The 15123-nt window shown below is 32.9% G+C and overlaps 2 protein-coding genes across 4 annotated transcripts; both read left to right on the forward strand.

Moving 5' to 3' along the window:
• Positions 1-1073: 1073 nt before the first annotated feature.
• LOC102665686 (uncharacterized) lies at positions 1074-8884 on the forward strand. Of its 3 annotated transcripts, XM_006606221.4 has the most exons (6): positions 1074-1360; positions 4292-4360; positions 4517-4637; positions 4741-5171; positions 5907-6216; positions 7648-8884. In XM_006606221.4, the coding sequence occupies exons 1-6, from the start codon at positions 1326-1328 to the stop codon at positions 8674-8676; spliced, it is 1995 nt and encodes a 664-aa protein (XP_006606284.1). In that variant the 5' UTR covers positions 1074-1325; the 3' UTR covers positions 8677-8884. The 3 variants fall into 3 exon arrangements, with proteins under 3 accessions (XP_006606284.1, XP_006606287.1, XP_006606288.1); XM_006606224.4 differs by lacking the exon at positions 4292-4360; XM_006606225.4 differs by lacking the exons at positions 1074-1360; positions 4292-4360 and having other exon boundaries at positions 4517-4636; positions 4739-5171.
• Positions 8885-10472: 1588 nt separating this feature from the next.
• Positions 10473-13663, forward strand: LOC100794979 (RING-H2 finger protein ATL38). Its single transcript, XM_003556229.5, has 3 exons — positions 10473-11079; positions 11695-11792; positions 12839-13663. The coding sequence occupies exons 1-3, from the start codon at positions 10921-10923 to the stop codon at positions 13269-13271; spliced, it is 690 nt and encodes a 229-aa protein (XP_003556277.1). The 5' UTR covers positions 10473-10920; the 3' UTR covers positions 13272-13663.
• The last annotated feature ends 1460 nt before the right edge of the window (positions 13664-15123 follow it).

The raw sequence follows: 15123 nt of genomic DNA on the forward strand, positions 1-15123 counted from the left end.
CAATCGACTGCAAGGATTCCATATAATCAATTATGACGTCACGTGCGTAATTGACTGTATGACTATCTGGAATCTCATTTCCACGCATTTCATCCCATATCAGCATGAGACTTACTAATTTTTTTTAAAAGAAACTTTCTACTTTATTTCTCTGATACCAACCGATGGAAGTCTATACACTTACTCGTGCTTTCTTTTTTCTTATTCAAATTTATTTCCTATTTGAACGTTACTAAATATAGCGTTAAAGTAATTTAACATGACCTAAACTCATTAAATGATGTGGCAAAATCTGATTGACAAGACAGGAATGAGACATGCTTTTGAGGCAACATTCACTCAAGTGACATAGTTCTCTTTTAGTGAGTTATTTAAGCAAATGTTAATAGACTTATTTGAATTAAGGGTAAAGTTTTATCTAAGAGAGAAAAAAAATTATGCATTAAGAGTTTAAAATAATTTTAAATTATCATCTAATTATATATTATCAAAATAATGTTAAAATATTATTTAATTATATATTATCATGTAAAATAAATTTATTAATTTTTATCATAATTACATTAAAAGTCATCCTAAAATTTATAATTAAATGATAATATGAAAATGATTTTCATTGTCATTAATACATAATCATTAAAACCTTTCTTTAATCATTGTTTTCTAATTATTTTTCTTAACTTTTTCATCTAACAAAATAACTAAAAACAAATAACTTTTCATTCTTTCTCAACTTTATTAAACTAAATAATACAAATTTTCACTAAAAAATCACACATTTCTTTCTCCCCTGTTTCTTTTGTTTAGTTTCAACTTTCTAACTATTATCTAAACAAAGTTAACAGTGGTTCATTATAAATTCAAAATGCAAATTATATATTAAAAATGATTTAATCCTTATAAAGTTCAACTACATAAAAATAAACATTGGCCAAAATACAATTTTTTTTAGCAGCACCAAAATATTAATTTCATTTTACGTGGTAAGTGTATAGGAAAATAATTTTTAAAAATACAACAAAAAAAGGTAGCGATATAGAAATACAAATAACACTAATTAGACAAATGAAAAGGGGGAGAAGGTGGGGTCGTTCTGAGACAAGAACCTTCCTTCGTTAGTTCCCATCATCCTTCTCTTCACCTCTTTACTTCCCCAACTCATACAACAACACCCCACTTTTTTTTTTTCTTTCGCAACTAGCTTCTCTTCATTTGACCATATTAATCTTACTATATTTAATATTTCTCTCTCTTTCTTCAATTTCTGAGTTTTTGTTCCAGCAGCTGAGTCGTAAGAAGCTGGAGTTGGAAGTTTGCTCGCGATCATGCAAAACTCCGTGCTCGATCCGCAAGATCAGAGGTGTTTTCGATTTCCCCTCTAATCATTTTCTGAATTTTAGGTGTTCCTCATTTTTGTTATGCTGCTTTCACAGTTGGTTATGCTGTTCTACTTTCCTTATCTGTTTTTTCGGCTGAGTGGTGTTTGATGGCTTTGAAGTTCCGTAACAGTGTTTTTTAGCTTGCTTACTTCTAGTTTGCTTCTCTAGTTGGAGTTTGATGATTTTAAAAAATGTTATGTTGAGTTGAGGTTCCCTTTTTCATAGTGGTTTTGTGTTTATAATCTATCACTTGTATTTTGATGCGATTGTTGTGTGATTTATTGTTTTACCATAGTTGTTATATGATGTGTGATAAAATTCTTTAAATTTTTTTTGGGATTTAGTTGGACCCGACAGTACTTTTTTGGGTTGGTTCTTTTGACTTGTTTTAACTATTCAAAGTAATCCATAGAAAGTTAAAGATCTATTTGAGATCTGTGAATCTAACTATGAGATGGCTCTAGAGAGAGATATCGTGTCTGTGCTTGAGAATAATAGTCCTCTAATTCTGGAACTAGGACCTAGTTTAGTTGGGGTTCCATTTTTGTTGGCTTGTTGACTAGTTAATTGTTACTGACAGATGGATCAGAATGTCCCCTTCCCTGGGATTCATTTCTCATATTAGTTTTGGAACTCTAGGACTAATTGACTTCATCTATCCTCGTAATTCAGGTTTTGATCCCAAATTTCTGGAAATATCTATTATATTATGAATTTATGATTCAAATACATAAGGAAAGCTAATCTCAAAAGACTAGCCCATTGGGCAGGATGGTTTTAAATTGCGGTTGTGGTCGCGGTTGTGGTGAGTCAGAAAACCTTGACATTGCAGGAAAATGCGGTTGATGCAGCTGCAATTGCAGTTGCAGTGAGTCGAAATACCTTGCAGTTGCGGACCGATATTTAAAACCAGTCTGTGGGAGAATCTCGTGGCTTAAATACCACATTAAGCTTCCATGTTTACTTATTCTGGGACATACAATTACATATCCCTTCCAAATCTAGGATCCACAGTGGTCAACTGTAGCTACCCATTCGAAGTAGTCCTTTCCCCAGTCACTCTTTTACAAGTTGCCTCTTCCACTTTGCCTGATTCTCTAGTCTCAGCAAAAGCACCAACTTTTATGACTCAAGCTGATGTAGGATAAGGCTTCTAGAATCTAGATAGGGTTTTACCAAGGAGTAGAGAAGGATTGAGAGTTGAACAGTTAAACACATCCAATGAGCTGGTTCTTCAGGTGTAACAAACCAGGAAAAGAAAGTTATTAGTAATTATGGATTTATGATTCTGGAAAAAGGTCGGCCATACAACTGTGGAGGTTTTGCTTTTATACCAGAAACTAAGCCCTTTAAGGTTACATGCTTTCCTGCCTACATCTCTTATGAATTCCCCATTGCAATCATTAAACTACAACTTCCTAAACACAACGTACTATCAAGCAAGTTACAAGAACATAACTACCAAATGTAATCCTTGACTCTTACTACTAACCCAAGCACATGAGGAATCCTTGGACTTACAAATAAGCCACTAGAATACTAAATCAACATAAATATGATCTAAATACCACCCAGTACCCATAACTTGAAGCTAAAAAATTGAATAGGGGTTTGTTCGCCTAAGCTTAATAAAAACTGATTTTATAATACACCTTTTTTTAGAGCCCCCCCCCCCCCCCCCTTTTTTCAGAACCTTTTAGCTTGTGAGAAAAGAATTAAAACAGATTCTCCACTAATTGAAAAACTTACATAATTATTATAAAAAATTTAAGCGTATCTTTTAATTTCAAGAGCACATTTTCTTTGAAAAGCATACAACAGGCCCTAAAAAAGCTTGAAAATATTAAGATCAGTGATTCAGAAACTAGACTGGTTGATCCAACTCATTATAAATTGAACAGGTAAGAAAGGGAGAGAGAGAGAAAATGTAAGAAAGTGAAGGAGGACGGGGAGAGAGACGAATCTTGCAGTAGAAGTGTTCTGATTTGAAAGTTACAACTAGTGTGTCTGAACGATGAGAGCACCTATTTATAGTCTCTAACAGAATCCTACACAACCGAGCTTGTTACAGCTGTCAGAGACTGTTACAACAGAAACTAACATCTCTCTGACAGTTGTCATTCTAACAGAATTTGTTACAATTACACATGTGACAAATACCCTTTACTATCATGGATCCAACGGCCAATACAATAAGCAAGCTGCTTGCCTACTTTAACACAACTGATTCAACCATGAATTGGACCATTGGCAGGTCTGGTAAAGTTATATAAACTGACTGGCCACAGCCATTGTACCAGCCAAAAACTAGTGAACCTGTTCAATGCACTATGCTGAAAAAAATGCCTAAAGCCACAAGGAATTTGAACTCCTTTCCTGATGTTATGACTAATTTGACCATTAACCATGTAGGTACCTGTTGCTAATACATGCTTTAATTGTATATAAATCCATATTCTGTTTGAACAACACACATTCACATATACATATACACACATGAGACACTGCTCAATCATAGTTTGACTTCAGTTGAACCATCAAATTGTAAACCCAATTACTTTATTGGTTCAATAACTGATCCAGCTTTAAAAACATTAAGATAACTCTGTTAATAGTTATTTACTTTTTTATTGCTCTTGCATCACAAACCCGTGAAGAGAGCTCATCCCTCCAAAATGCCAGCCTCTATGGTGGGAGAGTCTTATGGCTTAAGTACACATTGGGCTTTCTTGTTTTGTCAATGTGGGGCATACCATATTTTAGGACATTTTCCTTAAGGAAAACACTCTTAAAATAAGTGACATTTTCTTAAGTAGCGGGGCAGGGATGTTTTTCTTTCTTTTTTAATATGTATGAACTCCTCTATTTCCATTTCGTTATTGGACTTCATTTTTATTTTTATTTGGCTGGAGGGAGAGGTTGGGGCAAGGTAAAGCAGTAAGAGGAAAGAAAAGAAAGGAAGAAAATAATGAAATCACCATGTAGGTCCTCCCTCCCTCCAAATTTTGTCTACATAAATTAAGTGAATAAGTGATAGTTGTTTAGGATTTTTCCACTACCAATTGGCATTAGTGTAATATTCCTTTCCTATTAGATCTTCTTTTGAGCTATATTAATTAGATGTGTATGTCACTTAGGGTTACTTCCTGCATGGAGGATTCCACTGCAATGACTATTGAATTCCTGCGGGCAAGGTTGCTTTCTGAAAGGTCCATCTCAAGAAGTGCTAAACAGAGAGCTGATGAACTGGCAAAAAAGGCATGTTAAGTTTAGGTTTGCTAGATTATGGAGTCAAGCTTGGTTGATCTTTCTTAATGTCCTCTTTTTAACTGTAAATTCTTTTATCATGTATGTCAATCAGGTCATGGATTTGGAGGAACAACTTAAGACGGTGATTCTTCAGAGGAAGATGGCAGAGAAGGCCACTGCTGATGTTCTTGCCATTTTGGAGAGTGAAGGGATAAGTGATGTATCTGAAGAATTTGATTCAGGCTCAGACCTTGAAAATCCTTGTGATTCTAGCGTGAGTAATGAGTGTGCAAAAGAAGGTGAGGAGCCTATGAGCTCAAAAGGAAGACAACATGGGTCAGATAAAATGCCTGGTTCCAATGTAGATTCTTCACCAGTATCCAGTAAGAGTTTGTCTTGGAAAGGACGCCATGATTCTTCCCATTCTCTTGAAAAGTACAAGACTTCTAATTTGAGGAGGCAAAGCAGTTTTTCATCTATCAGTTCTTCTCCAAAGCATCGCCAAGGAAAGTCATGTCGCAAGATAAGACATCGACAAATCAGGTAAGTCTAAAACCTTTTTTCTTTCTCTCTCATAAATTTTGTTTTTATCCCAATTTATGTTACCAGGTTCCTCGGAGAACAATGATCTTTTCCTTCTTCTTGTTTTTATTCTCTCTATGCAAGGTAGCCAACAATTAAAAAAAAAAACTGCTTGTTTCTAGTTTGCACTTCGTTCCAACTCTTAGGCTTAGGGCCTCTGGCTTACCAAGGTTATACCTCTGGTTGCTGACTTGCTGTATTGCAATAAAACCTGATTTAAAAAAGTTGTGCCTTAATTTCTCGAACATATGGTAAATTCAAAGTTGTTTGAGCTCATACATTTTTTATATATAAATTTGAAGTTTCTTTTGATAAGTTCTTGATGCCTCATTTTCGTTTTACATGTTTTGAGAAAGTGTGTCTCTCAGAAAATTATTAATGTTTGATGAAAAGTGAGAATCTGGACAAATACTACTGAATTAAGTTTTGATGCTCCAGAATGGAGTGTTTTAGCTTATTACTTTTTATGGTCTTGTTCTATCTGCTCCAATCCATGATATACATAACAACAACAACAACAACAACCAAGCCTTATCCCACTAGGTGAGGTTGGCTACATGGACCACACGACGCCATATGATATGCATAACCCCTGATTGTAATTTATATATATGTTTATATTTATATTTATTTTCTCTTGTAACACTTGTCTTCCTGATTGCTTGTGAAGTTGATAAATAAGTTGTGTTTTCCCAGGTTGGTAGTGGAGGAGTCCAGAAATAAGTTTGCTAACCACGAAAAAGAACTTGCATCCTTGTCTAAAGGATTTCCAAATTTCTCAGGTGGTGGGTCTAACATCCCGAAAATAGAATCCGAAATTCAAGAAGAGGGTGGATCAGGGGCAAACCCACTTAACAAAAATCATCATGTAGATGGATATGGAAGAGAGAAGGACATGGAAAAGGCACTTGAACACCAAGCCCAACTTATTGACCAATATGAAGCAATGGAGAAGGTTCAAAGAGAATGGGAGGAGAAATTTAGAGAGAATAACAGCACAACACCAGTATGCTTCACATAAACTTATCATTTACTAAGTGCTTTTTCTTGAAACTTGATGATTGGTTGTTGCATGTATGACAATCATGAGATGGTTAAAATGTGATTTTAGGTATAGTTTGATTTTGATTTCCACGACATTGCTTCTTTCATTAGACACAACAGGCACGATTTCTCCTAGGATCTTAATTGTTACTGTTTCAGATTATTAGGAGTTTTCCAATACTAAGTTCTGTTGCACCTTGTCATTCTGCATAACAATGGTATTGAAGGCAAATGTTTGTAAAATCAAGGAGTTAGTTGAGCAAATAAGAAAGCAACTTTTCCTGAATCTTAAATTTTTTAAGAAACTCTGCTTTGTTTTGGAAAAAGCTATCTGTGTTTCATACTGCTTTGAGGGTGCTATACTACCACTTTATTTTTTGTTAATTAATGTTTGTATTCTTGTTTCTTACAAAAGTTTGGTTAAGGGAGGGAAGGACAGAGTAAATGACAACATGCAAATTGCAATATACTAATTGTACAGTGTTAGACTGTTAGTCAATGTTTAGTAAAAGTTACTTTTTGTTTATTTTGACCTTAGTAGTTACAATGCTGGAAGTATATGCAAAATCTTTATATTACATAGAAATAACACCTGATACACAAAACAACAGGTGCATTGGACAATCCTTTAGGTCCTGAAACTGTTATTTGTTGAAAAATACATATATTTTTATAATTTGATTTGCTTTCCCAGTTGAATATATTGCCTGTCAAGGATCAACTCTCCTGAAAGCCATCATTGGAGTGCATATTAAAATTTAAATGAGGACAATGCACAGGCTTATTGTGCCTCATTTTAAAATTCAAATTTAATTAGTAGAATCTAGTTGACAAGAATAAAGCTCTTGAGTCTTGACCGCTTAGTCATGTAGATGTTTTAATATTATGTCCAAGACCTACACTTAAAAGTTAAGCTGAAGGTTCAAGATTAGTCTTATATCTTTTATTATTACCAATGTCTTTTGTAGTTGTTGCTGTCATTTAGAGTAAGTAGTGAAGCAACCTAATTGAGTAGCAAGTTAGGAAAATTGTTTTTGATCCAAAGATTAAAGTTAGCTCACATGCAAGAATTTGTTAGACCTTTCTTTTTCGTAAGGGAAGTAGAGAATAAATTGAATGAAGCACTTATATGAAGCTCGGTTTGAGCCAAAATGTTTGAGGTTGAGTGTTCTTTGTCTATTATATGTCGGCTTTTAAATCTATGCTTCCACTGTATTGAACGAGTAATAATTACATTCTCCTGATTGTTCAGTTAATATTGTTCAGGTTGTTTTTTCTATTAGCTTTGTACATCAAATGGTTTTATGATTCAAAATAGGTTTTTTACTGCTTTTTTATTCCATGTAAAATCACCTAAAGTCTCAAACTTAGTTTTGGGTCATAAATTATCCAGGATTCATGTGATCCGGGGAATTACTCAGATATGACTGAGGATAAAGATGAAAGCAAGGTTCACATTCCATTTGCTGCTAAGGTGGTCACCTCAGATGCTCAAGAGAGTAAAGGAGAACCAAGAGGTGTTTGCTTATCTGAAGAAAAATTCAAAGCTGAGGCCAGAGATATTATGCCAAAAACTCATGATGATACAGGGGGTTATAGTGACCAGAAGAATACAACTTTTAGCACTTCTGATCTGCTTGGTCAACAAAATTCATGTCCCCCACTGAAGGGAAACCAAAATGAGAGCTCAGTAAACGGTCACTTTCAGCCTTCTGTTATGAACCATCAAGATCCAGGTAGGCATGGTTACCATGATTCCAAACCTACTTATTCCTTTCCAACTGATATCCATGGTGTTCAGCACCAAAATGATGCTTCAAGAAACAAAACTGACCTCTTTGCATTAGTTACTCATGAACAACCTCACAAGTTCAATGGTGTACTTGAATCACTTAAACAAGCTAGGATATCCCTACAACAGGAACTCAAGAGATTGCCACTAGTAGAGAGTGGGTACACTGCTAAACCCTCTGCTTCTTTTAGTAAAAGTGAGGATAGATTTGAAGTTCCTGTTGGATGTTCTGGTCTCTTCAGAATACCTACAGATTTTTCTGATGGAGCAACTGCTAGATTCAATGTTAAAGATCCTACTGCTGGATTTGGTTCAAACTTTCATCTTAATAGAGCCATGTCTAGAACTTCTGATGGTCAGTTTTTTCCCAGTCTTCCTTACCCTGACACACAGTTGAGCTTGCCTGCTAATGATCAATCTCTTGCTATCCGATATGTGGAAAACGGGCCAAATGGAGGTTCACTCTCTTCCAGTAAATACACGTATCCCACATTTCCCATCAATCCATCCTATCAAAATGCAACACCACAGATGCCATTTGGTAATGAAGTTTCAAGACCGTATTCAAGTAGCACAGTTGGGGTTCCTCTTGCAAATCGTTTCTCGTTTAATAGCGATCATTTAAGATGAAACATGTACATATAATATCATTAGGTTGCTAGCAGCTACGCTTGGTGTAAAAGTAATGGTTTTATTTGTCATGCACTTTAAGGTTATTCTCTGTATTCTCTCTAGTTGTGATGGGAAGAGATTTTTTATGACAAAATACACTAAAAATTCTCCCATTCATCTGGACTGTGTTTACTTTAAATGTTACACTATCAATCTTGGTCATCAAGGTTACCACCATGTCTTAGATTTATCTCTAGATTGATAATTTTAAACTGAGATTGACTTTGAAAATGTGAAATATGTTTCAGTGTGTTGGTCTTGGGTAATTTGAAAAAAAAATTATTTAATCTATTTCATAAGAACTATCTTAGTGTTTCATTTGTTTTTAAATTTGTTATAATTGAATTTAAATTATTGAATGTAATTCGGGATGCGGTTTAATTAATCTCAGTCACAAAACTATAGATTGGAACATTTGTAATGGTATGAGGAATTTGATGTTGATAGACTTCCAAACGAAGACTGTCATTGCATTCATCTGGTTTTGAACTAACAATTAGTGCATAGTAGTCATTCTGCAAAGTTGTTGAAGAGTCATGATACATATTTTCTTTAGACAGAATGACCAAAAGCAGTGTTGTTTACTTTAGACTTGTGTTTTGATAAATTTTGTGATAGGACCTTAGAAACCTGAGAGCTGCACTTTGCTAACTCTTCTAGAAAATAGTTTTCTATTTTTAAAAATTTTAAACTTAAAAACTTGTTTGATAAAAATATTTTGTAATAAATTGATAATTGATTTTCAAAGCGAGAATTGTATTTTTTATTGTAATTTTTTAAAGAAAAAAGAAAATGATAACAGCTTAGCCTTGTTATGAAAATAGGTTTCTTCAATATTATCAAGCCAACTCATCACTCCCGACCCATGTCTTGGTGAAATTCAACATCCTTTTCAGCTTTGCTTCCTCCATGTCACCTAGCTCGTAATTGAAGATTTAGGATCAACTGGCAAAAGTAACAGACAGGATTTGTTTTTATTCACTTTTCACTTCTTTTTTTTTTTCCTGTTTCACACCCTGAAGTTAAGTACAAAATAAAAGAAAAGATTGTTTTGGAAATAATTTTCAAAATTCAATAAAATTTAAATAAAAATCTATTGCTGAGTAACATAATTTTTTTAAAAAAAAATTGCTCGTTAAATATCATATATTAAGTTAACATGTGAACTATAATTGTACAATTAAAGTAATGAGTAAAAAAGATGAAAATCATCAGAATGAAAAGGTAAGAGGACAAAAGTACAATTAACTATTACATATAATTTCTTAAAGAATCTTTCGAATATTAAATTTAAACTTGATTCTCACTTGATCACCACTCTCATATTAAATTAATCAAATCAATCTTCACTTTCTAATCCATTAGCTAATTATTTGATCACTACCCCCTGCCTTGTTTGGATCAAGAGAAGGGAAACAAAGGAGAAAAGTATCTTATTTGATCCGAAAAGAATGGAGAAATAAGTAATGTATCACAGCACTAACTATGATTTTAAAGTTTGCTAAAACAACCTTTAATTTTAAAGTAATTTGATGAGAGAATTTAAAAATTATAAATCATTTTCTTTTTCTTCTAACTTTTCCAATAATCAAGGAAAAACAAAAATAAGAAAAAAAATATCTTCATTATTTTCCTATTTCTTTCAAATTTTCAAAATAGGTTAAATTTTTTAAAAAAATCATATTTTATAATTTTATTTTCCTACAACATAAAAGGTATTTATACCATCACAATATTCTACTAAAATATAAATAAAAACACAGCTAATGATATAAAACTCTCCTTCATCTTCTCTGTTGTATAGCAAAAGAACGGTAAACATAACTTGATTTAGATCTCAAAAATCTTGCTCATCACCATCATTACCTTTAGATCTTTCACCATTTTGGTCACTGTCACTCCCACCTATCCACCCACCATGCCTTCTAGGGTTTCCATTCTCTGTGTCACTGGGACAATACAACAGTCCCAATTCTCACCCTTTCACACCACCATTCTCTGATTCACCCTCCACCCTCATACCCACCAAGAAAAGCATGCATCTTTGGTGCCACTGCCTCAAACCCACTTCAGATTCTCCTCTGAAACCCACTGAGGGTGTTGTTGGCGGTGTCTGTTAGTGTTCATTGGGGTTCACTTTTCAATTGGGGGATTTTCTTCTGGAATCTGAAATTGCATCAATTTGGGAATTTTTTTTGCAAAATGATTTCTTCTGGGATTAACTTGGTGATGACTGTGATTGGGTTTGCGGTGAGCACCATGTTCATTGTTTTCGTCTGCACCAGGCTCATATGTGCACGAATTCACATGAATACTGCGAGGAGATCTTTTCCTATTGCATCCAGATCCAATCTCAGCATGGTGAACATTTTTTATATGTTTTCAAGTTTTTCTTAATAATTTCATTGTCTGGGTTATTTTTTTTGGAGTTCAAGTTCTATCCACTGTCAGTGTATTTTAACACTCTCAACCAATTACAAATTATGACTTTTAAGGGACATATGGTAAAGAGTTGAATTTCTATGCATGAGAAAATAGTGTTCACACAGTCAACCAATCAAAATTCATGACATGATTTTTAAGGTTTTTATGGTAAAGGTAAACAAATTTATCATACATGTCAATTTGTAACGGGGACTTTACACTGTATGGTGCATAGACTATTTAATAAAAAATATAAAAAAATAAGAGAAAATAGTCTATACACACTCTCATCTAATCACAAATTGTCATGTGCTATAAGTTTATTGATTTTTACAACAACGGTCTTAGAAAGTCATACCATTTATGATCCCTGATTGGTTGACAATGCAAAGATTTTTACACTTTACATTAACACTATAGAAACTAAATTCTATTTTTTTATATACGTAGACTGATGCAGAACAAACTTTGTGTTGTTTTCCCATTGAATTTGATATCATTTTTATTTGCTTTAGATTTATCAATTCAACATTTTTTCTTCCCTGTGTTCAGATGGAGCGGGGTTGCCATGGTCTTGAACGTGTGACTGTAGCCAAATTTCCAACAAAGAAGTACAGTGACAAGTTTTTTGCTGCAGCAGAAAATTCTCAGTATGTTCATATCTCTGTTTCAGATTTTTTAATCCAACCTGTCTATGATGTTAATTAAATAATTTTCTTGTTAATTACTGTTTAATACTCTTTTGGAGGCAAAATAATATATTGTAGTTTATGCCTAATTCGCTAGTTAAGTTAAAAAGAACTGCAGACAGGAATTTGTAATGAAGGCGTCAACCCCAAATATTGAAAGACATTTAAACTAAAGACGGGAATTTGTAATTATGGCCATTTGTTTTGTGGCTTCGGATGGCACGTTTGATCCCATGTTCTTTAATTTGAAAACATGTGTATCTCGCTTGAGAAAGTGTTATGATGACATGTTCCATTGGCTTAGGGCTAACTCTTGTCTAGTGTCTTGATTAGGTTGTGCTATCATCATTTGTTTTGTTGATTTCTTGCAAAGAAGCTTATCTTAGAGTGAATTTCTTTTGCTGTATATGTGTGTGCCATGGGAATGGATCCTCTCATATCTAATTTTTTTAATGACATGGCCAAGTTTTGTGTCTATCTCTTTCTTGGTAGGCAAAATATGTGGGAACTATCTAATATTTGTTAGGAGAGAGATAGACACATATTTTAACATGATCTATCATATTCTCCATTGAGGATCCTTTAATATTTTACACATACCCCCTTCATTACAACCTTCCAGACATTATGACAAAGAGGTAGTTATATGTAGGCAAACCTTGTGGGAGGTCAGTGCAATTTATTCATGTCATAAATGTTTTTTTTTTTTGTTCTGGCTTGTGGCTTCTAAACTAATGATGATATAATAGGTCATGTTAAACCTTGTTCTTCTTGTTGGAAATTTGAATACTGCTTGGGAAGTGGTTGGGCCCATTGGTTTCCCGTAATTCTTATAAAGGATACAAAATCTGAAGTTTTTATGAATGTGGTTTATGTTGTCACTTGTCAGTAACTTAATTGAGGGGAGTGCTTTAGGTATTGCAGTTTTCTCACATGATCATTGATGACACTCCCATTCAGATAGTTATTTTCCTGCTTTTGAACATTCAATTTCATTGTATTTGCAGATGCACAGTCTGCCTCTCAGAATACCAAGGTGAGGATATGCTGCGTATCCTCCCCTATTGCGGACACTCCTTCCATGTGACCTGCATAGACTTATGGCTGCAGCAGAATTCCACTTGTCCTGTTTGTCGAATATCGTTGCGTGAATTTCCCGAAAGAAAGCTGTTAATGCAACCCTTGTTCAGCTCAGCTTTGCAACCTCACTATGGCATAGAATCCTTTGACACGCATCATTATCACTGTATGATGGCTGATAACGGATTATCATCAAGAACCCCTGACAACCTTGGGGTGAATCCTATAGAAGAAGATCATTTTCCATCCGAGGGTGGTGGAGCAGTTGCTATGGACAATATTACCTGTTTAAGTGAGGGTGACTTCATTAAAGAAGAAGGGAAGAAGCATGTAGAGAGTCCATCAAACTTCCAGATTTGATTGGTTTCATGGAAATTGAAGCTTCAATATGATACTTTTAAATCACAAATTGAGTATAAAGTTAATGTTCCAAAATTGGAGTGAAAATGTGAAATGCATTAGCATGCTGAAGGATGGTTAATATCTTATACTGTATATATAGCAGAGAACACCCCCCACCCCCGGACTGCCCTTTACTGTCTTCTCCTTTGTTCTTTTCTTGATCCTCAATACTCGATAGTATTTGAAACTCTCTCTCTCTCCCTTCCTAATTGTAATTGTTGTAAGACTAGAATTAGTTGAAGATCCCTTCCGAAACTTTGTATTAATGCAAATCCGTACAGTGCAATTAATGTATCTTATTTTTTTTTCTCTCCAACAATTGGCTTTTTATAACATGAGTTATTCTAATCCATCGGTGACTATTTTCCTTTATTTTTTAAGGTTTGGTCCTTAGTTAGTTAGCTTCTTAGGAGAAGATATGGTTGTTATCTATTTGAGATTGGGGGGAAAGGCAGCCTAGAATAACGGTTTTAAAAGAGGAAATTGACCTTTTTCATTGTTTTCATCACTTTTTGGGTCCATTTCTCTCCGGTAGAGAAAATCTTTTGTTAGGCTTTGTTGTTTTACTTCTCTCTTTTGCACAATTCCTGAAAATTTGAAGTCTTCCATTCTTTTGAAGTTAAAATATTAATTCTCTCTTTTATAATGAAAAATGCTTATTCTAATAAAAATGTGATTCATGATTCATCACATTAATTTTATGATTTTTTGAGAAATTAAAAAAAAAACTTAAAATGTGTAACCCAAATTAATTTAAGCTCAAGTAGTTTTGGTACGGAATCACCAAAAAGAAAAAAGCATTCAATCCCAATTAAATTAAAATAATTTTAAATATTTATATATTTTTTGTTAACATATTATTGGGCGACGTATTTTTTAGTTTTGTGATAACTAATTTCTATTGAAAAATTTGATAATCTATCTTTAGTAAATCTTCTCTCCTAAGCATTTTTCCTCTCACTCATAAGGCTTGAATCCATTGCTTAAAGGATTTAAGTCCATCCTTATTTTAATAATCTTTTTGTTTATTTTGTAGAGCAAGCATTGATATTTCATATTTTTAGGATATTAATTAAATATATTTTTTTATTTAATATTTTTTCATAAAATATTAAAAAATGTATGCATGTTGTTTTTAGTTCCTAAAACTTTTCAATTTTTTCTTTTACTTTTAAATAAATATTTTTAATTTTTTTCTTTGTAAAATACTCATATTTTATTCCTTAAACTTAACACTTTTTTCCCTATACAATGAAAAATTTAAAAACATTTAAAAGGAAAATAAAATCCAGCACTAATATTTTAAAAACAACTACAGAATTTAATTTTTTAAAAGAGTAAAATTACCATTATTGCTAAAATATTTATAAAAAATAATATTTTCACATGTGCATTGTACATAATAAATATTTATTTATAGAATTAAATTTTATAATAAATAAATTCTAAATATATATATAGATTATATTAGAAGTAAACTTTGTAAAAATAAACATTTTTGTACATATAAATTATATCTTATATTTATGATAAATATTTTATATTGTGATACAACATTATTTTAATTTTTATTATTCTTTTAAAAATATTAAAATAATTAATTGAAAGAGATAAATGATTAACAAAAAATTCTAAATATGCTCTTGTCAAAGAAAAACCACTTAAAAATGTTTTGTTGAAGAATAACAACTTCAAATGTTCTCATTTAGTATGACTAGGTTTTTTTTTTGGCTTAATTGTATTTTACCCATAACTTTTAAGTTTTGACGACTTTTATCCTTAATTTTTTAATTTTACATATCTATCTTGA

Source organism: Glycine max, chromosome 20 (genome assembly GCF_000004515.6).
Source record: "Glycine max cultivar Williams 82 chromosome 20, Glycine_max_v4.0, whole genome shotgun sequence".
Taxonomy (NCBI): Eukaryota; Viridiplantae; Streptophyta; class Magnoliopsida; order Fabales; family Fabaceae; genus Glycine; species Glycine max.

What these genes read in the sequence shown, in the direction of transcription:
- LOC100794979 (XM_003556229.5), top strand. Translation starts at nt 10,921, where the DNA reads ATGATTTCTTCTGGGATTAACTTGGTGATGACTGTGATTGGGTTTGCG. An exon ending in CCAGATCCAATCTCAGCATG is followed by an intron (nt 11,080 to 11,694) that starts GTGAACATTTTT and finishes CCCTGTGTTCAG; the next exon opens with ATGGAGCGGGGTTGCCATGG. An exon ending in GCTGCAGCAGAAAATTCTCA is followed by an intron (nt 11,793 to 12,838) that starts GTATGTTCATAT and finishes TTGTATTTGCAG; the next exon opens with ATGCACAGTCTGCCTCTCAG.
- LOC102665686 (XM_006606221.4), top strand. Translation starts at nt 1,326, where the DNA reads ATGCAAAACTCCGTGCTCGATCCGCAAGATCAGAG. An exon ending in CTCGATCCGCAAGATCAGAG is followed by an intron (nt 1,361 to 4,291) that starts GTGTTTTCGATT and finishes ATTTGGCTGGAG; the next exon opens with GGAGAGGTTGGGGCAAGGTA. An exon ending in AGAATAACAGCACAACACCA is followed by an intron (nt 6,217 to 7,647) that starts GTATGCTTCACA and finishes TAAATTATCCAG; the next exon opens with GATTCATGTGATCCGGGGAA.